The 24,187-nt window shown below is 41.1% G+C and overlaps 1 protein-coding gene across 1 annotated transcript in view; it reads right to left on the reverse strand.

Annotated features, from left to right (window-relative positions):
* Window positions 1–3,438: 3,438 nt before the first annotated feature.
* Window positions 3,439–24,187, reverse strand: part of CDS1 (CDP-diacylglycerol synthase 1) — a 66,484-nt gene continuing 45,735 nt past the window's right edge. Inside the window, exons 6-13 of the mRNA XM_045790934.2 lie at window positions 21,946–22,004; window positions 20,290–20,372; window positions 18,903–18,990; window positions 16,219–16,287; window positions 15,319–15,471; window positions 13,527–13,646; window positions 11,354–11,457; window positions 3,439–7,093 (exon numbers count right to left, since the gene is read on the reverse strand). Of these exons, the coding sequence (XP_045646890.2) occupies window positions 6,964–7,093; window positions 11,354–11,457; window positions 13,527–13,646; window positions 15,319–15,471; window positions 16,219–16,287; window positions 18,903–18,990; window positions 20,290–20,372; window positions 21,946–22,004 (806 nt within the window). The 3' untranslated portion in view covers window positions 3,439–6,963. The remainder of the gene's footprint in view (window positions 7,094–11,353; window positions 11,458–13,526; window positions 13,647–15,318; window positions 15,472–16,218; window positions 16,288–18,902; window positions 18,991–20,289; window positions 20,373–21,945; window positions 22,005–24,187) is intronic.

Genomic DNA, 24,187 nt, shown 5'->3' on the forward strand with positions numbered 1-24,187 from the left:
TAAGGAATGCGCTCTCAAGCCATGAAAAGCCATGGAGGAAGCTTAAATGCACGCTACTAAGTGAAAGAAGCCCGTCTGAAAGGCTCCAACTGTATTCCTGCTGTAGGACACCCTGGGAAAGGAAAAACTATGATTCCCGAAAAGACCAAGGGTTCGGGGTACAGGGAGGAATGAACAGCGGAAGCACGGAAGTTTTTAGGGCAGTGAAAATACTCTGTATACTACCACAATGATGGGTATGTAGCATCATACTTTTTTCCAAATCCGAAGAAGTTATACCACCAAAATGAACCCTAATGTAAACTGTGTACTTGGGTGATTATGATGGGTCAGTGCAAGTTTATCAGTGTAACACATGCACGACTCTGGTTGGGGATGTGAATAATAGGGAGGCTATGAATGTGGTGACAGATAGATGGGAGGGGGGTGCAGGGCAAAGGATTTATGGGAAAGGTCTATACCTTCCCCTCAGTTTTACTGTGAACTTTAAACTGCTTTAAAAAGAAGTATTGGGGCGCCTGGGTGGCTCAGTCATTAAGCGTCTGCCTTCAGCTCAGGGCGTGATCCCGGGGTTCTGGGATCGAGCCCCATGTCAGGCTCTTCCTCTGGGAGCCTGCTTCTTCCTCTCCCACTCCCCCTACTTGTGTTCCCTGTCTCGCTAGCTGTCTCTCTCTCAAATAAATAAAATCTTTAAAAAGAAGTATTAAGAATGAAGGGGAAAAAAAAAAGGAACTGAAAAGACAAAAAAACCACAGCCTGGGAGAAAATAATTGCAAGTCATGTATCCGATAAGGGTTTTACATCCAGGATGTAATCTCTTACAACTCAATACAAAGAAACACAATACAAAGAACTATCCCATGTAAAAATGGGCAAAGATATGAATGGACATTTCATCAAGGTACACACACAAATGCCAAATAAGCACATGAAAAGATGCTTAGCACCAGCAGCCATAGAGAAATGCAACCCAAACCATCCTGAGATACCTCTGTGCCCCAGTTAAAATGGCTTTCATTAAAAAGATGGACACGTCAGGGCAACTGGCTGGCCCAGTTGGATAAGTGTCCAATCTTGGTTTCAGCTCAGGTCATCATTTCAGGGCCCGGTGCAGGGCCCCGCATCATTGAGCCCCGCGTGGGCTCTGCAAGGGGCGTGGAGCCTGCTTAAGATTCTCTCTCTCTCTCTCTCAAGAAAACCAAAACGGACATGCTGGGTTTCAGCGAGGGTGTAGAGAAACTGGGACCCGGGTACACTGCCAGCAGGAATGTCAGGTTGCACAGCCACTTTGGACAGTTTGGCCATTTCTTTGAAAGTTAACACATAAATATATGACCCTGCAATTCCACCTTTAGAAATCTGAGACAAATGGAGACATGACCACACAAAGACCTGTCCACAAATATTCATAGCAAATTGGAAATAACCCAAATGCCAATCAACCGGTAAGTCAGTCAGTACAATAAATACGGTATTCATAAAAAGGAATGAAGTACTGATACATACAAAAATATTATGCCAGATGCAAACCACGACATATTGTATGATTCCTTTTATAGGCGATGTCCAGGAAAAGCAAATTTCTAGAGACAGCAGAGCAGCGGGTGCCGAAGCCTGGGGGTTGCAGTGGGGATTAGGTGCAAGTGGGCACCAGGGAGCTTGTGGAGTGATGGAAATCGTGTTAACCTGGATGTGGGGACGTTTGCACGGTGTTACAGTGCATAAACTCTATCTCGATAAAGCTGCTGAAAAAAAACAAACAAACAGAACTGCTGACGGTTCAGTTGTGTCTGTCTCAGCTGTATCAGCTAAAGGCTTTGGGTTTCTTTTTCTCACAAATCTTGAGATTAAAACTGATCGAAAATACACTTAATAGATGACTCAGAAATGTTCTCAAACTTATCACCCTTTTAGGTCCTGTCTGAAGTTTGACATCGCACATTCCGGAACAGAATACCAGCTGGACCCAGTGAACTCAAGCTGGGCGCACAGTGGAAAGGGGGGTCTGAGAGCTCATGCCCAGGAACCATAGGTTGTGCTGTAAGTTCGAGGGCAGTGGGAGGACACCTTTGGGTGGACCTTCCCTCAGTGATTCTCCCTATCTGGGCAACCAGGCTTTTGCTCTACCCACCCATGTTTTTTGTACACATTAGAGAGCCAGGCTGTATTTTCTCAGCTCCTTTTAGAAGCTCACTTGCCATTATCAAATAACGTTCCATTCATTAACCCTTACTAAATGACTCTTGATGTTATCTAACGATTCAAGAACGTTCTCCCCTTTGGTACGGGAAAAGGAAGACAATGGAATTAAGGTAGGACAGGTTCCTGATTTTGCTTCAATTGCTTAGACCTGCTTTTTATTTGCAGCCACAACATACAGATTCCCAAATAGAGCCCCTCTTTAAGGAGTGACTTTTAAACTTTGGGAAGTTTCTGGAGCAGGTGGAGAGAGCTGGCTCCGGACTGTCTGTAGGGCCGACAGATACTCCGTGGAGGTCAGAGTGGTGGTCTCCCATTTCCCCCTCTGCTTTATACATTTGTCACCGCCCCAATCAACATCTACCTCATATGGCATTCACCTTCGTCTCTGTGACTAGGCGGAGAACTAGAGTTCTTATTCTTGGTGCCAGGACAAAGCCAAGTGCTGGCTGTGTGGGAGACACTGTGGGTTTGCTGAAACGAATGGACGGGCTGTCTACCATTCAAGGAACTCTCAATGTTAACACCACCTACATCGTAAGTGGCTGAACGTGGTTACCTTTTCGGTCCGTTCTACCAGACCGTCACTTTGCAGTGGATCTGAGCAACAGCAGAGGAGCAGACAGGAAGAAAGGAAACTAAGGATGACAAATCAGCTTCTCTATGCTGGACACAAGTCATGGTACGTTCCTATGGATTTTTTTACCTGATCCTTAACCCTACAAACTAGGACTCCTGACATCCATTTTCGAGTCACGCAGAATGAAAACGGGTGGGCAGGGAAGGGCTGCCGAAGAAAGACAAGTGGAAGTGTGCACAGCTGGGTCTTAAGACTCCAAACCCATTCATCGTGCAGGAGCTTGAGGGCCTCAGGGGTGCTGGCGTGGAGCCGGACAGACACCAGGGACACGATGGCTGATGGAAACCGCTGCCGTCCAGCAGCCATATAGCTTAAAGCTCTCGTGGGGATCGGATCAGAGATTCGCAGAAGTAAATGCATCATTATAAACTATGGGAAATATAAAAATTCAGTACTCTTTCTAGTAAGAGGACACCTTTACACACACACGTTCCCTCCTCACAGAAGTAGGTATCCCCGCCGTGAGGATGTCACTGGAGATGCCGGCGATGGAAGGTACACAGTGTGCAGTCCACGCACCTGTGGTCGTTTTGTAAACACCGGCCACATGAACGAATGATTCTTCTCCAATGAAAAAATGGCACAACAAAGTCAAAATGTGATTTGTTTCCATTTTATTTTCCTGTCTCTGTTTCAGTAAAAGATTCGGAGAACTTACTGACACAAATCATAAGCTATCTCCCACCCATATACAGTATATGTCCACTGTTTCTACTTTTTTCTTTTTCACTGAACAAGGTGATACTGTCTTTGTTCAAATGAAAGTACCAAGGAAAAGAAATTACAAATGAAACAAAAAGGGGGGGAGGGTAAAAGGTGTGGTCTTTTTATTCACAGACAGTAAATGTGTATGTACCACAGGGGGACAAGCACTGAGGAAACATTTGCATCCCACAGGTTAAAAAGTCAAGCAATTAGTACACAAGTAGAGTTACCTCCAAAAATAGCAAATCTGGAACAATTAGCCATTACTGTGAAGGAAGTCCCCAGTCTTATTTTCCTGCCAGCCCATTCCTACACTGGAATTTAAGCTCTCTTCACAGTGCAAGTATAAAAATGATCAAAGTCAGGGTTTTATGGCAATCTTTTGCTAAAATATATTCTATTTTAATATACATGCTATAAAAGTACACTAAAAAGGTCAATCGTTAGAACTCTGTTAAAATTAAGAATTTACTTTTTTACATATAATGTACACCCACCTCTAAAAGTATATTTGAGGAAAGCAATTACTGTGACCCCAAATATTTCTACCTTCGTATTTTGTTTATAATAGGATTGATTTTATAATACGTGTATTCAGTAATGCTTATAATTCTGCGTCGCCGTGCCTCACCAATCACTTCCAAGAAAAATGCGGAGGGAACCGTGTATCTCCAAGCAGCTCTTTATTATTGTGCAAATCACCAAGTTTTCGATGTAAGTTCCTGTGACAAATTTTTCATCTTATTTCTTAACCTCTGCTAATCTAAATTCTTTTATGATCAGCATTTGGAGCTCTTAATGAGGCAAATATATATGAGAGATGCTGAAAATGAAACCTGTAGGTAGCCTGACTTTAAGAGGAATCATTCCCTCCTGTAATAACATTTCCGGTGCCAATTCGAGGTTTTTACGGGACGGTCTGAAATAGTGCTGGCTGAGCACATCCCGTGCGGACGAACTGACCGCGTGCGTGCCAGACCGAGCAACTAGACGCCCGGCACCGAGCTTAACCAGACGCGCCGTACTCATCACGGAGCGCACCGAGCTTAACCAGACGTGCCGTACTCGCGGAGCGCACCGAGCTTAACCAGACGCGCCGTACTCATCACGGAGCGCACCGAGCTTAACCAGACGTGCCGTACTCGCGGAGCGCACCGAGCTTAACCAGACGCGCCGTACTCATCACGGAGCGCACCGAGCTTAACCAGACGCGCCGTACTCATCACGGAGCGCACCGAGCTTAACCAGACGCGCCGTACTCATCACGGAGCGCACCGAGCTTAACCAGACGCGCCGTACTCGCGGAGCGCACCGAGCTTAACCAGACGCGCCGTACTCATCACGGAGCGCACCGAGCTTAACCAGACGCGCCGTACTCATCACGGAGCGCACCGAGCTTAACCAGACGCGCCGTACTCGCGGAGCGCACCGAGCTTAACCAGACGCGCCGTACTCATCACGGAGCGCACCGAGCTTAACCAGACGCGCCGTACTCATCACGGAGCGCACCGAGCTTAACCAGACGCGCCGTACTCGCGGAGCGCACCGAGCTTAACCAGACGCGCCGTACTCATCACGGAGCGCACCGAGCTTAACCAGACGCGCCGTACTCATCACGGAGCGCACCGAGCTTAACCAGACGCGCCGTACTCGCGGAGCGCACCGAGCTTAACCAGACGCGCCGTACTCATCACGGAGCGCACCGAGCTTAACCAGACGCGCCGTACTCATCACGGAGCGCACCGAGCTTAACCAGACGCGCCGTACTCGCGGAGCGCACCGAGCTTAACCAGACGCGCCGTACTCATCACGGAGCGCACCGAGCTTAACCAGACGCGCCGTACTCATCACGGAGCGCACCGAGCTTAACCAGACGCGCCGTACTCGCGGAGCGCACCCGACGAAGCAGCTCGTTCCAGACCGACATCCACGGACCCCGGGCAGGTCTGTGGTCTTTTATTTCGGGTATAGTAGTAGAACGGAAATAGAAAATAACTGAAATCTGTTTCTGATTTAAACAAAAATATTTACTCTTTTCATTAGCAAAACACTCTTAAAAATCTGTTTTTCTCCTGTCTGAAGAGTTGGCCGAGGAGCGCGAGGCAATTTTCGGAGGGCTCCGGGCCACGCGGGCAGCACAGTACATGCGGCCGTGGGGGGCGCTCAGAGCGTGGCTTGTTTCCCTTCGCGGAGGAGAATCAGCCTCGTGTCTGTTACAGCGGCCGGTCCACGGGGACGCGCTGGCATTCGTGTGCTGCTGGTTCTTGAGGAGAATCACTTCTGCTTGATTTTCATTCCTGAAGGAAAAAAATCGTCAGCTGCAGTCCTCGGATTTTACGACATGATGTGAAAGAGGACGGGGCAAAGGTGAGCTGTTAGCAGGGAGCTGGGCGGGGCCTCGGTCCCCGGGCACGTCTTCCTTCTCGCCAGCTGCGTGTGCCCTGGGCGGCCCAGGGCGCCAGCAGGGAGGCCCCCGGGACAGAGGCCCGCAGAGCCTCCCGGGGACAGGCCACTCCGCACCCCGCTCTGCGTCGGCCACCACGCCTACTCGCTGCCCTCTGCGTGCATCTTATGTGCTGGAGGCTGCGGAACTGATGGAAACCGGCTCAGGGGGAAACGAGGAAAGGCAGAGAATTCGAGCAAGAGGTGGCCGGGGTCGTGCGCCATTGTCTCCCGCTGCCTCCCGAGCTGTTGTCATCTGTGCAGATCATCTGTGGAGGAGGTGGACCTTACGTTCTTCGTAGCAGAATTCTTCGTTTTTCTTGCAACTGTCTGTCGTGTTTTTGCAAACAGTTTTATCAGGAGTAGAGTTTGATGTCTGCTCTTTTTGAACCTACCTAAAAGTGGAACGTTTTCCCCTGGCAAATGATTACTTACTTCTTTTGAAAAACGGACAAGCTTTTTTTTTTTTTTTTTCCTTTTTGGATCCAACTCAGCCCTTCAGAAAGGACTTCAGACTAAGAGGAGGAAGTGCAGGAGAACTAACTTCCTATTGTGCCTTACATAAAACATTTTGTTAAAATTAAGAGCGGCTCCAAGTGCAGAAGTCAATATTTGTGTAAAGGGCACAACGCCAGATGCAATCTTAAGACATCCTCAGTTTACTCTTTTTCTGTTTGACTCTTTAAAACACAAGTCTTTTACATTATGAAACCTAGCAAGTCAGGAGAAGGAAGTTAACATCAGAAAATACACTCTAGAAAAAGTACAGGATCTTTTGTTGATAATTTGCTACTTATTTCATAACTTAGATCAAGTAAGTGTTAAATATTCACAGTAATTTCGAGAAGAGACATTCGTGTCTGCAAAACTTCAATCTATTGCGTTTTCGGCCAGGTTTCTGTACAATTACAAAATTTCATCTGTCAGTGCTTTTCTGTAGAATTCCTTATGGTCAGTCCTTCCCTCTGTGGATCCAGCTATACCTTCAAGGCGGGCTGCAGGATTCCTTTCTCAATCAGGTGAGTCTTCAGGGTTTTATATATATTTAACTGCTGTTCTGGTTGAAGCACCAACAACTGCTGTAGCACTTTGCTGGGATTCGGACCCCTGATAACGAAGCAGAAAAGGCCAAGTTCATGCTATTTGAAGAGAGCCAAGGGAAGCATATACCCCCAACTGAAACTAAATCATGCACTTAAGTGTAGAGTAACAGTGTTCACTTGCTCAAGCTCACTTCAATGCCCAATGTTAGTGTCGAAGGGAGAAAAAGCCCCAGAAATATTCTGCACCACGAGGCATTCAGTCTAGATTTGGGAAGAATGCACAAACACAAAACCCAGGAACAACATTAGGCAATCCAGGGGATGCAGATCTGAGTTCTACAAAACTTCTCAAAACGGCAACCTGAGTTAAAGGTGGGGACAGGGAACAAATCCTGACTGGACAAGACACAAAAACTATCCGGTAAGAAAAGGAGCAAAAGTCCCAATGGATGAAGGTAAGCCAGAAGAGGACATGAAAAATAATACTTTAAATTTTTAGCTTCAAAGAAACTTTGAGTAGTGCCCCTGGGGTATATGAATGTTCGAGAGACAGGACACCGAGGTGCTAACCCAGCACTGCAACCGCTACCCAGGATCTACAGTAGATGCCCCAGCGTCTGTCCAAACACAGTCTTCGGTGAACCCCAATATAGTAAAAAGTGGGTCTTTTTCTAGTTGAAAGGAGGGCGAGGAGGCAGCCCGCCGGCCCTCCTCACCCACCTGCCAGCAGTCCCAGTGGTGGCGAAGCGAGCCCGGGGAGAGCTGAGGCAGCAACGAGGCAGTGGTACAACGCGCTCCCCCTTCTCTCCCAGGGACACCTCCTCCAGCAGCTCCCCCAACGTCCCCTCTCCAGCCCTCCTCTTCCCACCCTTCTGCGTTGCACTCTGAGTCAGAAAAGGTCCTAAACAGGCCTCTTACCCTTTCCCCGCTCTGACACTTTTACAGTCAGAGATTCGTAACTCCCCCCTACCTGCCCCCACCCGGACTCTAGAACTCAATCCATTCACACCTGTGTGATCTTCTACAGTGTTATTCTGTCAAATTCAGAATGAACTGAATTCAGATTTTAATGTCCATGTATCGTTCTCTGCAATTTCTACAGTCCATTTGAAAACGAGAAACAGATCATGGTTCACTTCTTGTAAACAGAGATTAGTAAAATCCAATGGAGAAGAGCAAGACATAAATGATGTATGGAGAAGGGCACCGAATTCCGAGAAAGACATTTACACAGGTAACTAAATTTATGACTAGGACTGTTCAGTTCAAACGGAATTATAGGAAATAGAAAACCCAGCAACAAAAAGAAATGTCTGCTATAGAGGGATATCACAGAAGTCTTTGATTAAAAAACCACACCACAGCACAGACTAGCCATCCCACGGGTTAACTTCATGCACGTGGCTCAGCTCATGTGCCAGAAGTGTGGCCAGATGTCTCTCACAGCCACTGTCTACTCAAGCCGGGGCACGGCTTGTCTTCCATGTCTTCAAAAGATTCAGCAACTTCGTAACAAACCCAGAGTAGGGCCCACAGATAAAAGGAAGAGTATTATAGCAAGTTCAGCTAAATGCAAAATTATGTCAGCAGGTGCTCGCGGCTCCATGTGCCCTGGCACTAGCCCTGTATTCCTAATAGTCTAAATACTTGCTTTCAAATGGTAGGCAACAGGGCTCAGCATGACTTTTCTCTAGTGAGACAACAGCAGGTTAAAAAAAAAAAAAAGGTGAGTTAATGCCCTAAAAGCTTTACCATCTGAAAATAGAGTTTTAATGATTTAAATATTAATTACTAATACACAGATATATCGGGAACTGCCATATAAAGTGGATTAGATGCTCCAATTAGAAAGACAAAGGTTGGGGACGCCTGGGTGGCTCAGTGGGTTAAGCATCCACCTTTGGCTCAGGTCATGATTCCAAGGGTTGGGCTCTCTGCTCAGCAGGGAGGCTGCTTCTCCCTCTGCCACTCCCTACACTTGTGCTCTCTCTCTTGCTCTATCTCAAATAAATAAATAAAATCTTAAAAAAAAAAAAAAAGACAAAGGTTGTCATCTGGATTATTAGAAAAAACTAAAATCAAGCTATATGCTTGTTAGAATAGAAGCACACTTTATATAAGGATAAAGGAATGCTACAAATAAAAGGACTGACAAAGAAACACTATATAAATACTAACCAAAAGAAAGCTGATGCCATTCTTTCAATATCCAACAAAATAGGGGTTTTTTTTTTTTTAAAGATTTTATTTATTTTTTTGACAGGGAGAAGCAGGCTTCCTGCTGAGCAGGGAGCCCGATGCGGGGCTCGATCCGAGGACCCTGGGATCATGGGATCATGACCTGAGCTGGAGGCAGACGCTTAATGACTGAGCTTATGACTGAGCCCCCCAGGCTCAACAAAATAGGTATTAAGCAAGTGGCCTATAAAGATGGACGTTATAGAATGACATTAGGAGCGATTCAGTAGGGAGATAGGACAGTCCTAAATGTGTATATACGTAAAACCACCTCAAAATACACAAAGCAAAAACTGGCAGACTAGGATTAGGTAAATTTACAATCACACTGGGAGGGGAGGGGCGTGGGTGGCTCAGTGGTTGAGCGTCCAACTCGGGATTTTGGCTCAGGTCATGCTCTCAGGGTTGTGAGGTTGGGCCCTAGTTGGGCTCTGCACTGGGTGTGGAACCTGCGTGGGATTCTTTCTCTCCCTCTGCCCCTTCCTGCTTGTGCTCTCTCTCTCTCTCTAAAATAAATACATAAATGTTTAAAAAACAACAACAATCACGGTGGGATATTTTGACAAAGCTCTCTTCCTGAAAAAAGTTGAAAAAAACAAAGCAAACAATCAGTACAGAAGACTTAGCTAAACCTCACCTAATGGGCGTGTACAGCCCTGCATCCCCGACACGCAGGTGCGCATGCGCTCCGTGGGCACGTGGCCACATACCTGAACAGACAATATGCTGGGGCACAAAACAAGTCTCCACAAATACAAAAACTGAAATAATACAGAGTATGCTTTCTGACCACATGGAATGAGGGCAAAAGTCAATAAAGGAAGGAGAATGAGGAAATCTCCATTTGTTTGGAAAGCAGTCAATACACATTTAAATAATCCGCATGTCAAAGCAGGTATCACACTGGAAATCAGGAAATATTTGTAATTGATGATGAAAATGCAAACATAACAGTAAGATAAGAAGGCTGTACTTAAGAGGGAATTTACAGTCTTAGATGATTAGACAAGAAGGCTGAAAATCAATAACCTAAGCTTTATCTCAAGAATCTCAAAAAGCAACAGCAAATTGCATCTAAAGAAAGATGAAGGAGTGAAAGGTGCAGGTGGGCATCAGTGACACAGAACGTTAACAAAGCCAGCATTTGATTCCTTGAAAAGATTAATGAAATAAACTCCTAACAAGACTGCTCAAGAAAAATAAAAAATAGAAAATTCCTACACTGCTCTGGGTATATATTTAAAATATGTGTTTGGGGATCTACAAATATGAGTTTCTAAGTACTCTCTGAAGGAAATCCATGTTTCCTGCGGTCAGCTACTTTGTAGAGACCACGGCAAGTAAAGGGAACACGTGCTTGCGGTGGTTTGCTTTCGCACCTCAAACTAGCATTGTGCGGCGGAGCCAAAACCTTACAGGTGTAACAAGAATAAACCTATATCAAAAAGCAACACCCCTCCATTCACCCCACTTCTCCACCCCCCATACCACCATAATCCCCTGGCCTGCTTTATTTTTCTCCATGGCGCTTACCACCAGCTAGCAAACTGGGTTTGTTTTTTGCCCGTTTCTGCCCCTTCTCTCTCCAGCTCCCCAGTAAGAATGTAAGCTCTGAGGGCGGGCACTTTGTTCTTTGCTGTATGCATGCCTAGAACATTCCCCAACACATCACAGGCTCTCAAGCAGTAACTGGTGGACTGGAGGAATTACTACATCCTCCTCCTTTTTAGTTAGTACTCACTGTCGCTGTATACATACCACAGAAAATGGGAACACTGATGATTCAATCCAGTACCGTCCACATTACCTACATTTTACCTTGGTCCTACTAAAGACCATGACATATACTATTATTTAAGTTATTCAAATGTGTGTAAAATAATTATAATTTAATTACTTCTTCTTAATTTCTCCTTAATCATACTTCTCAGGGCTACAATGTGACACAAACTCCAGGGGCCACCATTCCCTCTTTATACTATAAATTACTATTGACAGAAAAAGTAACTCATTCAAACTAATGCCTGTAGAAATGAGAACTCCAAGAAGTCATCTAATAAAACATTTTTTAAAAATCTAAAAGTACCTTATAAAACTCGTGATGTACACGTGCACAAAAGTTGCCATCAAATACTGACAATCAAATCTGTCCATTATCCCGCCATGTCCAGGAATGGTGTTTGCAAAATCCTTCAGAAACAAACAGACATATAAGTAAATGTTCAAAAAATCACCTGCTATAAAACTCCTACCTGTAAATGTCTCTTGGCATCAGAGGCTCTAAGGAAAATACTTTACTACTGGATTTCCTCACTAAATACAGACTTACTAAAATGTGTCTCATAAGTTAAAAACACATCTTTCAAATATGTACCCTCATTAGAATGATTACCAAATTGACCAAAAGCATCCAAGTAACACTAGTTAAATATTAATTAAGTCTAGCACCAACTTTTTTTAGTTAATAAAGCTTTTTCTAAATCAAAAGCTCTATGGGCTATTATCAACCTAATATTGTTCTAGCTTACTTTTCTGTTTAACCAGAAATTATTTGGGGCGCTCTTTTTAGTAGTGTTGACAGATGTACAGCGAGTTCTAACTCATGTTTATCCTAATGGTTTCTACTCTGAAATATTTTGCTACTACAATATATATTCTTCTTTAAGTATTGGGGTAAAAGAGAATCAAAATAGATCATGTGGGACACGTTAGTCCATTAAATGGCCAAGCGGGGGGAATGGTTAGTAAGTCTCTCAGGTGGACTCTGTAGACATAGCCACGTGTCTGGATGCTAAATATACAGAAATGACGGACTGCTCGTCTAGCGTATGCAGGCCACCTAAAAACACCGAAATGCAACAGCTATTATACCTTCATTTCAGACATGCAAAATGATCTATCATTCAAGACGAAAGCTTGCATTAGACACCACTAAAGAAAATACCGTTCTAAACGTAACATTTCTGTTTCAAACAATTATTGAAAAATTCTTCCGTTACTTTTTGCCAACACGTTTCCTTCCTTCTCTTCCCTACTCTCTGAAGCAACAAGGGAGCCACAGTAACTCCATTCCATTCTGCTGTCTGCAGCCTTGACAGCACAGTCTTCAGGCACAGCTGTTGCTGTGGTTCATTGCGGACACACGTTGTCTTCCCTACTAGGTGGCGAGCATCTCGAGAACAGGGACATCTAATACGCTTCCGCACACTGCATTCCACCTAACATAGTATCTTCCCCATTTTAAGTCCTCACCAAGTTCATTTATTTATTTCCCTGGCTTCTGCGGCCCCGTGGGATCTGGCCCCACCAATTTCTGCAGTCTGATTGCCGCCTCTCTACCACAGTCACCCTGTTCTCACTCCCCTTCAAACAGGCTAAGTTCCTCCTCTCCTTTGCACTCGCTGGAACTCTCTGCCTTTGATTTCTGTAGGACTCATTCTCCTTTTCTCAGACCTCTGCTCAAATGCACCTCCTCCAGAGAAGGCTGCCCTGTTCACCCCACCTTCAGGGCCACTCTCTGATGCCCAACGGCACAACATTCAGTCCTAGTGAAGGCATGTGAGGACAGCGGGGATAACAGGGTAAATATATGTGACTTTATGAGAATCCAAATTAAACGAAATATAGGGATAATTATAAGCATCTGGAAGAGAGATCAGCAAACTATGTCCCGTAGTCCGAGTCTAATCTACTGCCTGTTTTTGTAAATAAAGTTTTATTAAAACCCGGTCAGGTCCATTCATTGACATATTGCCCACAAGGCTTTGCAGTACAGTGGCAGAGTTCAGAGTTGAGTAGTTGCAACATGATTAATAAATGATTTCTCTCTTTATAGAAAGAGTTTACTGACCCCAGATCTAGTAGACGGATGGTTAGATCCAAAGGCTCTCCTTGCTTATCTCTTCAAGTGAGACTATGGCACAACAAGTAAACTTCAGACAATTCATAGCTGGATTTTTGGATAAGCACTTGAAGGACCAAGATTCTGTGCTTGTCCCAACATTAAGTGACATATTCCAATTCTATAAATGAGGCTGACGTAACACTTTAAAATGTATTAACATGGCATGTCCAAAATTTAACGAGAGAGAATATATTCAAGTCAGCCAGGAAGCATTTCTGTGAGGCTGAAACAAACAGGATATAAAAGTTTTTGCCCAGAGGCTTAATGTGGGAGACCAAGAGAGAACCAAATTACAACTGTATTATATTCTCTAATCATATTCTTTATTAGTGTAACAAAGATTCTAAACACACACCTTGATTTTGAAAGCTCTTTTGAATCCACTGGCAAAGAAGCCTCCAAAAGGGCCAATCAAAGATGCAAATGTGGAAAGAGCAATGCTGTGTATCTGGAAAGGATATAAGCTCACTGTTTCCTAAAGAGAAAATAAAGGGGGAAGGGATTTAACTGCATTAAAACTGTATTTGAGCATGCCACCTAAACTAAGAACCATGATATACAAATAATAAGTCAAACCATTATACTACATTTTTGTTAACTTCATAAACTTTCAAGATCACGGGAGAAGAATATGTTGTAAGCTCTCATTCCCATCCTCTACTTAGCTAGCACTCTCCATTCCCTAAGCATACTGACAGCACCGGGCACACCAAAATCTTGCAGTTGGCAAGATACTCTAGTTCATCTAGAAACGTCTACAACACTTGAGTTGTAGACTTACACTAACAATCAGTTGAGTTAATTTCTGAATTTCTTACCCGTAGAACTTTATAATCATAACTGTTGTATTTTATTTTACTTTGATTTTATATGACAAAATGAGGGAAAAGTTTGTCTTTAAGTTGCTTTAAAGAAGACCACCAAATTGCGCATCAGCAAGACAGTCATAAAAGATTCAGGAAGGACATAATACAAATTAAGAAGAATTCTGCAGGCAAATTATTTTTTTAAATTCTTGGTTCTTGCTCCACTTTAAATAAACTGACTACGATTTGTAGTCAGTGCATAAATAGGTATGGCTTTAGAAAGATCATTCAGAACACCAATCTTTGGACCTGTTCTCAAAGCAAAGGCCTTACCCCTAATCAAAGATTGGTAGGATCAAAAAGTTTTATAGCAGAAAACAGATGGCTTGGACGTTGAAAAAAATTCTTGGATTCGATGTATTGCTCACTCAGAGAGAGAAATTGTTGGTTAACCTGTTCCTCAAAAATTACAGACTTTAAAAATAGTTGATACACACACACACACACACACACACACGGACCAACCACCTCCCAGTCTTGACGGCATAGATCAGCAGGGTTCTAATGGACAGCATGTCAACATGCTTCAGTGAGAGACCTCAACACTGCCTTTGAATGGCAACAGTGTGCCATTTCAAAGGGAATTTGAAAGGGAAATTGACACTTTAGAAGGAGCAGCTTTCAGGGGCGCCTGGGTGGCACAGCGGTTAGGTGTCTGCCTTCGGCTCAGGGCGTGATCCCGGCGTTATGGGATCGAGCCCCACATCAGGCTCCTCCGCTATGAGCCTGCTTCTTCCTCTCCCACTCCCCCTGCTTGTGTTCCCTCTCTCGCTGGCTGTCTCTATCTCTGTCAAATAAATAAATAAATAAAATCTTAAAAAAAAAAAAAAAAAAAGAAGGCGCTTTCTGTACTATTAAAGGTCCCCTAAAAATCAAGGATTCTTTGAGCTGTTGATTTAATTAAGCTTTAAATTGAGTCGGTGCCTACCAGTTACAAGTGAAGTTCACTGTAACCCATTTGATTGGTAGAAATCTACGGAATACTGAAAAATGTTTTCAAAACAAATACAAGATAAATTACTATCAGTGATCATCCAAACCACCAGGTAGGTAAATTCCTAACAGACAACTCATTTGTGATAGTAATATTCATTTTATGTTCAAGAAAGGGAAATCACAAGGGGACAGAAAATATTATTGAGGCTAAGCAGACAGTGATACCACTTCTGTATCATAGAGTTAAAAATTCTGTAGAAATTGATTTCTTGTAAAAAGTTTAGTCCTACTTTTAAATGAACCTTAATCTTTGGGATACAGGATCCTTAACCATGTTTATCTTACCTGTCTCAACACTGTCTTTAAAAACGGAGGAATTGAATAACTCTGAAGCTTGAAAAGTTCGGAGGGTTCACATTCTGTAACAAAGGAGTTTACATCACTTCGGTATTCCACTGGGCAGACGAAGTATTGGTATTTGGATAACACGTAGGCAGCCTGAATAACAAAGCAAGAGTCCATGAAACATTGAATGGGGGAAAAATTATATAAATAAATAAATAAATAAATAAATAAATAAATAAATAAATAATATCTATCCCTTTTCATTAGACTCTTCAAAAATTAAACTAACATTTTTGTATACTTATCTTTTATCCAGCCATTTTATTGTACCTTTGATTCTCACCTCTTTTAATAAAAACCTAAATTCCGTAACTGTACACTAATTTTTAAAACATTATCTGTTATGCATAGCTAAAAGTAAATGTCAATTATTTTTAACAAACTATTTCCGCAAGTTGGGCTCACAACAGCACCCCCTAAGTCGATTAGCCGGTACGGGTTAAGGAGGCAGAGTACTTCAACATCATTTGCATTCTCTGCTTTACTCAAAGCCGCTACTTGTCCCCAGCACCTGTGTCCCCCTTAAGGCAGAACAACTGTTAGAAACTACCAAAACACAACAGCACGGCAATGGGTCCCAAGCCCGGCTGTACATTAGAATCAGCTGGGGGAGTTAACTGATTTGGGATAGGGCTGGGACACAGATTTTGTATCAGATCCCCAGGTAATCCAGATGTGAGACCATGATCAGAGCTACTGGGGTACAGAATTGGTTCTGGTTAGTGGGTTTCAATAAATACATTATTAACATTTTGTGACTCAGTTTTTTAGGTTTAGAACAGATTAATAAAACTTGCCATCATTTTTCAAAATATAAATAAAACTCCCAGCAAAACTCACAATGAATCCAAACACGACTGTGGAAAAGAAACCGCCAATGAATCCTTCCCAAGTCTTTTTAGGAGACAACTAAAAAAGTCCAGATAAATTAAAGAGTTACTACTGCACTCACAAAACACACAAATACATATGCAAACTCTCTTCAGTGAATTCCCACAATACCTTGTATATCTCTATTTTTTTCTTATTGGAATGGTTCTGCAACACTTTTTCCTTCATTCCATGATCCTGATTTATTTGTGCAAATTTCTCTAGTAATATCTAACATATTAGACCCTCAAACATTTGACATACTCTGAATATATCTGTTTCTGTATAACCTCAACTTATTTTTTTTCTCTCTCAAAGAATGATCAACTCTAGATTGAAATCATTGTCCCATGACTTTTATGCTTATACAAACCCCCACAATAGTGTAGTTCTTGCAGTAAGGATACGATGTACTCATTCCAAGTGCATTTGGTCTGTATTGACTTACTACTGACAAAAAAATAGAATGAGTATAACAAAACACGGACATTGCAGCACACCAGATTTTCGTATATTCCCAAAAATGCCATGCATACAACAGACCTCTTTCTGAAATGGCAAAACACTCCAGATACAGTATTTGCTCCACAAGTATTCACATATCCTTCTCCCTTTGGTCACAATCTATGTCTGTCTCCATAAAGAAAGGAACATGTTGTGCTTCTAAGAATAGATACTGTTTCAGATTCCGGCTATTGTTTCTCAGTCAATGGGGCATTCAGGCAGAGATATCTGGAGGAAAGTTTGGAAATCAGTGATGCAGGGGCAGGAGGAAAAGATTTGGGAGTGGACAGCGCTAACTGCCTGAGGTGCCCTATAAGATAAGGATTGATATACGGAGGATCTGGTCATCAGGAGATCACTGATGACCTCCATGATGACCCTTTCAGTGGCTGGGTGTGGACAGAAGCCAAATAAATATCGGACAGAAGTTTATGCAGACAGAAATAGGTGACAGGCTAAATAAGCTACATGATCTCTTTATAGATATCTTGTCCTAATGATGTCCATAAAGCCCAAAGGCAAAAGTGTTGACAGAAACAGTTTCTTGACAAATCTGTTAACAATCCTGCCACAGAGAAGACACTGATATACACCATTTCCTAAGATAATTCAGTATTACTGTCACGAAGTAGGAGTTGACTCAAATTCAAAAGCGCCTGTTGATTATTTTAAAGATGATTTATCAGGCACCTGTGTGGCTGTGTGTTGGGCATCTGGCGCTTGATTTCGGCACAGGTAATGATCTCAGGCTCCTGGGCTTGAGCCCGGTGTCAGGCTCTGTGCTCAGCAAGGGAGTCTGCTTGGGGATTCTCTCTCCCTTCATCTGCCCCTCCCCCCAACTTGTGTTTTCTCTTTCTCAAATATATATAAATCTTAAAAAAAAATAAAGGTAGCATCAAATTAAATTGATCTATATCAAATTGATTTAGGGGTTAACTTGTTTAATTACATACGGGTACATTATACAACTAATCCAGCCGGTAGATTCACTAGAAGTCTATGTTCAAAATCAGACAGTGACATTCTTCTACGACCGTAACAGCCTCTTTGAAGGCTTCCTGAGCCAAAAACTTCTCATCTGGTATAGAAGCCTTGAATATTCAATCACTTGCTCTTATGCTGAAACAGCTTTAGAAATGCTTATATATATTTATGGCTTGCTTGCCAGTATCCCTACAGCTCAGCCTGGAGGGGAAGAATTTATGGAAGATTTTCCTGAAAGAGAAGCAGTCCATACTTTCCTCTGGAAACACTTATGCTACTCTTGTATCATTCTGATCAAATAGGCTTTGTATCTGTACAACTGTCTCCATCCCTCCAAACTGCCTTCATATAGTAACATCAAAATAGCCAATTAACATATTTGTGGGAATATTATTAAACACTTTGCCCAATACGTGAATGGAGTGAATTGAATCTAAAGCCCCAACATAAAAAGTTTTTTTTTAATCAGTTCTAGTAAAAAATCTGTTTTTCCATGAGGAATTGGTTTCTCTCTTCCCCAAAATGAGAACCGTATAACTTTTTTCCTTCTTTGCCTCCACTGACTGTGAGTAGAACCAAATCAAAGGCAAAATAACATGGTCTGCTCGTATGTATTTACTTTCCCTTATCTTAACTTTCACTTATTACTTGCATTACCACTATTTTATTGTAGGGCCTCAGGGGTTTTTTTGAAATGAGTTTGGGTGTAAAAGTTTTATGAATGGACATGAGTCTATGAAGATGGGTAAGTGCACACTTTCAAAACATCTGGTAAAGGAGGTGATAGATGAAATGGCTTGGGGGAGAGCAGAGTCTAGGAAAGGCTTGTTTGTAGGGCTGCGAGAGAATGGAAGAAAGAAGACTTGCACTGTACCTAATGGAAAGAAAGCAGCAGAAAGATGAAATGAGCCTTCACAAGATGGAGGATAACGGATGGAGTCAGGTCCTTATTGAGGAGCCAAGAGACTATCTCATGAAGAATCTAGATGGAATCCCTGGGAAATATGGCTCATTGCCCCTACACTGTGGCTGTTAAATACGGCTATGGGAAAATCAAAGCACCTCACAGATAAACATGTGCAACAGCACCGAATTGTTGGAAATTTTCTCCAGTGGCTCATCTTTAAGGTTATGGTAATGGCTTGCTTGAGATGTTGTTCCATTACCTTAATTAATGGAGTCCTCCCAAAAAAAAATCCAAAAAGGTAAGCAGTTATGTCATTGCAGATAACACTTGATATTGGAACAAGGAACCTTAAAGAAATCAGAAAAAAAGTCCTTATTATTAAGTGGCAAACATTTATACAGGTTATGACTCATAATGAACCAATGCAGTAACCCTTTGGATTATACTGCAGCCTCATCCAGAACATAACATTTGCCAAAACATTAGTAGAAATGATAAATATCAAGTAAATTTGCCCAGATCTGCTTAATGCAATTCAGCAGAGCAAAACCTATAAATAAACCAACATACCAGGAGAATATTGCTAAGGAAAATATTAAAAAATTAATTTTAATATTAAGCAATCCATTTCTATAGCTATGGACTTTCAAATTTCAGTTTTATGAGGAACAAGTTATAACAGCACAAGGAATTTAAAAAAGCAGTCTTTCAAAATGGAAATGAGTCATTTGTTTAGACAATATAATCTCATAAATTTATACTAAGCTCTTAATACAAATTCTTTTCAGGAATAACTATCAATTTTATTTCTACCTTAGCCTATAGTTACATTAAACCCTACTAATTGTACAGAACCTACTAATTTCAGTAACTGTTCCCTAGCAATTAAAAGTTTGCATATGGAAGACAATCTTAAAATGATTCTGTTTTATACACAGAATCACATACATACACACACACACACAACTTGTTATTAAAAAAAAAAAACATAAAGCTGTGAAGGGTTTTGACAAAACCTACCAACTATAAAAGATTTTAATTAATGGGTTAAAAAGAATGTGGGGATAATATGGTCAGATTTCTTAAATTGTTTTTCTCCACTCTGATCTTTAATGAATAATTTTTATAATTTTAAACTAATAAAAATGCTTTCTCAATCTTCAAGGCACTGCTAGACAGTAAGGAATTCCATCTGAAATCTGGACACCCACTCCTGTATAGAGGCAGAGCAGAACCTACCCAACTTTCACCCAGAGAAAATACACTGCCAGCACACAGTTTGCTAACAAGCAACCCTTCATGTTCTTTTGCATTCCACAAAAACAATATACTCTTTTTAAAGTCTACGTATGTTTTGAAAAAAGCCACATTAAGGTGTAGTAACACCTGAAAATGTAATTAATTTTTGGAGCTTTTATGAGGACTTCCTGCATTTTATTTGGAACCCAAAAAAGGGTTTTCAAGTTGTTTAACAAAGTGTTTGTCTTCAGTTGTCAAATACTAAGCAAAACTCAGTAAGATATTTTAGTGAAATAGAGCAACAACAAAGTACATTTTAGTAGAAATCTACAAGACACTGTCCAGTGTGAAAGAGCTTTAAAAAGGCTAGGACATAAATACAAAGCAGCATAACGCCGTCCCCTTACCATATCATGCCTTCAAACAGATTTTGGATGACAAGATGTGACTGAGTAACTGTTATCAGTAAAGTGACATGAGTCCATGCGAACTGTTAATAGCCCAACAACACAACAATTAGTGAACACAGCTGATCAGTGCAGCCCTGGGGCAATAGCAATTTTGAAACACAAATTTCTAGCATGACTTTTGGTCAAATTTTGTAAGATAGGGATGTACAAAATAAATGTGGTTAGTAAATTATAGTCATTTTGGTGCCTACTGGAACCTTAAAACCATGAAGACATTTAACAAAGTAATCTTAATTTCTATACAGATGGAATGCTAACAATACTGAGAAAGACTACTGAATTTAAAAACATATAAAAAATATACAATAACCTTGAATCATTAGTTTAAAATGATAACGAGAAAGTTTTGGTGTTGTTACAGCATTTAGAGAGGACCATTTTACTCTGGCTGCATTCTGCATTAAAATGCTAAAAGCTATTCGTTCAGAGTTCATTATGGTAACTTTTTCCCATAAAGAGTTATTTCTATCTTCAAATAATTCAAACCAGCAGGGACCAGTTACCCTTGAACACCACTTTCCATACTTGAAAGTTGATCTTTACAGTACTGTTCAATGACAGTATTCAATTTCAGAATTTCAAACTTGTGTGTTTCATCAAGTCCATCTAGCCTGGGAGATGCCACTTTAGTAATTCTTTTAGCATCACCAGTATGAGTAGACTGTGAATGAGAAAAAAAAAAAACAACCCAACGTTTCTATATATTTGTCTCATAATTTTGACTGGAATTTGTAAAATGTTCAAAATTCTTAAGATTTGGATTTGTTCATAATAAACCTATTTCCCATTTTGGCAAATAATATATTAGTTGTTCTGTTTTGTTTTTATCTGCATAAAGATCCAATTCTCTTTTATCTTGGTTGCTTCAAAATGCATAAATGATTTTTTTCCCAATAGGCACCATTTATATTTTCATAGGAGATTCCATTATTTCTAACTTGTCTTGATGGTTTCCAGATTTTTCATGGATAATTTTACTCTCCTCTCAGATCCCCCAAAATTAGAAATATAAGAAATACTACAATTTCCCAGTGATGGTGCTCAGCAGACTGTCTCAGTGGAGAAAGCAAAGCATAAAGAACGGGACATAGATCCAAATCCAAGACAAGCCTTACTAACACATGAATTCACAGATCTAAATACTACATTTTCCATTTTACAATCTTATAATATGGCTACCTTTTAAGAAAATAAGAAAAGTTCATTATACACAGTGATAAATTTCATAAAATATTAAACACAGTTCAATGATAAACTGCATTAAACACCTTAGGGCAAAAAGAATTATGCAATTAACTGTGTGACTGACCATAGCTACCAAGAAAATATATGTTCTGTTCTCTTTATGCTCAGGCTAAGGACAAATAAACAATTTCCATAGAAAAATATGGTAGACACTTTGAAACCAGTTAAAATGTTTAAATCTTCAAAAATTGTCCAACTTAAACCTTTTGTATTTAATAGTCATCCAAAATTGAAATACCCCTCATATTTAGGGAAAACATCAACTAGCAGATTAGATCTCACTATAGAAAAAAAAATAAAATAGAAGTAAGCACGTTTTTATTATATGTAGTTATGGTTAATACAGACCATATAAAACTGCAGACGATAATGTTTCTTCACCAAGCTCAACACAAACATGCAGAAACCTGTTTAAGAACAAAAAACATGTGCTTGTTGTGCAATTTGTTACAAAATACAAGATTCGCTGAGCTCAAAAAAGCCCATTTTCTGTACCGCTCCGAGTTATACTTCAGCATTTACTCATAGGCCACCTCTCCAACTCATAATAAACATTTTAAATAAAAGTTTCTTGAGTGAAATAATCTTGTATTCTCCAAAATGCCTAATATATTCCATGGTATAAATTCAGTAAACATTCCCTGCATTAATTAAGTGAATTAGTCCCTTGCAAATACGTGCACATACAAAAACAGATCCTGAATTTCAGCTGAATGAAAGTTATTTAATAAGAGAGAAACAAAAAGTTACCTACAAGGGAAAATCTCTAAGACTATCAGCTGATTTTTCAGCAGGAACTTTGCAGGCCAGAATGGAGTGGCATTTGGCATGCCATATTCAAAGTGCTGAAAGGAAAAAACCTACAGCCAACAATACTCTACCTGGCAAGGTAATCATTTAAATTTGAAGGAAAGATAAAGAGTTTCTCAGACAAAAGAGAAAGGAGTCTTACAAGAAGAGTTAAAGGGACTTCTTTAAGTAGAAAAGAAATGGCCATAAGTAGACATAAGAAAATTATGAATAAAAAGATGTGGGGCACCTGGGTGGCTCAGTTAAGCCTCGGACTCTTGATTTTGGCTCAGGTCATGATCTCAGGGTTGTGAGATCAAGCCCCACATCAGGCTCCACGTAGAGTGTAGAGCCTAAGATTCTCTCTCTCCTTCTCCCTTTGCCCCTCCCCCTGCTCATGCCCTCTCTCTCTCAAATAAGTTTTTTTTTTTTTAAGATTTTATTTACTTATTTGTTAGAGAGAGACAGAGAGAACACAAGCAGGGGGAGCGGCAGGCAGACAGAGAAGCAGGCTCCCCCCTGAGCAAGCAGCCCAATGTGGGACTCGATCCCAGGGCCTGGGATCACAACCTGAGCCAAAGGCAGACACTCAATTGACTGAGCCACCCAGGTGTCCCACAAATAAGTCTTTAAAAAAGAAAAAGGATGTAGGGGTGCCTGGGTGGCTTAGTCGGTTAAGCGTCTGCCTTTGGTTCAGCTCATCATCTCAGGGTTGTGGGATCAAGCCCTGCGTTGGGCTCCCTGCTCAGCGGGGAGTCTGCTACTCCCTCTTCCCCTCCCCCCATTCATGCTTTCTCATGCACACGCTCTCTCTCAAATAAATAAAATCTTTTTTAAAAAAAACATGTAAAATATGATCACATATACATAAAACATGGAGACGGGAGTAAAAAAGGGGGGGGGAGAAAAAGGTATTTTTTTTCTTTTTCTGTTTTTTTTTTTTTAAATAAGAATGTGTTTGATCTTAAATGACTATTAAATTGATGTAGACTGCTATTTACTTAGGATGTCATATATGAATCTCATGGTAACCACAAACCTAAAACCTATAATAGGTAAACAAAAAATAAAAAGAGAGAACACCAAACATAAGACTATAGAAACTCATCAATCACAAAGAAAGAGAGCAAGAGAAGAAGGAACAGAGAAGAACTACAAAAACAACCAGGAAACAAATAACAAAATGGCAATAGCTATCAATAATTACTTTAAATGTAAATGGCCTAAATGCTCCAATCGAAAGATATATGATAGCAGAATGGATAAAGAAACAAGACCCATCTACGTGCTGCTTATAAGAGACTCACCTCAGATCTAAAGACACATAAAGACTGAAAGTAAAGAGATGACAATGCATTTACCGTGGAAATGAAAGTAGGGGGGGAAAAGCAGAGTAGCAATACTTTAAAAGTAGACTTTAGAATAAAGACTGTAATGAGAGACAAAGAAGGGCTTTACATAATGATAAAGGGGTCAATCCAACAAGAAGATATAACAATTGTAAACAACTATCCACCCAACACTGGAGCACCTAAATGCCGAAAGCAAATATTAATGGGCATAGAGAAACTGACGGTAATACAATAATATTAAGAGGACTTTAACATACCACTTTCATCAATGGATAGATCATCCAGGCAGAAAATCAGCAAAAGAAAGAGTGTCTTTGAATGACACATGGGACCAGATGGACATAACAGATACAAACAGAACATTCCATCTAAAAACAGCAGAATAGGGATGCCTGGCTGGCTCAGTTGGCAGAGCATGTGACTCTTGATCTCAGGGTTGTGAGTTCAAG

This window comes from Ursus americanus, chromosome 8, assembly GCF_024610735.1.
Source record: "Ursus americanus isolate L20-20 chromosome 8, mUrsAme1.1.p, whole genome shotgun sequence".
Taxonomy (NCBI): Eukaryota; Metazoa; Chordata; class Mammalia; order Carnivora; family Ursidae; genus Ursus; species Ursus americanus.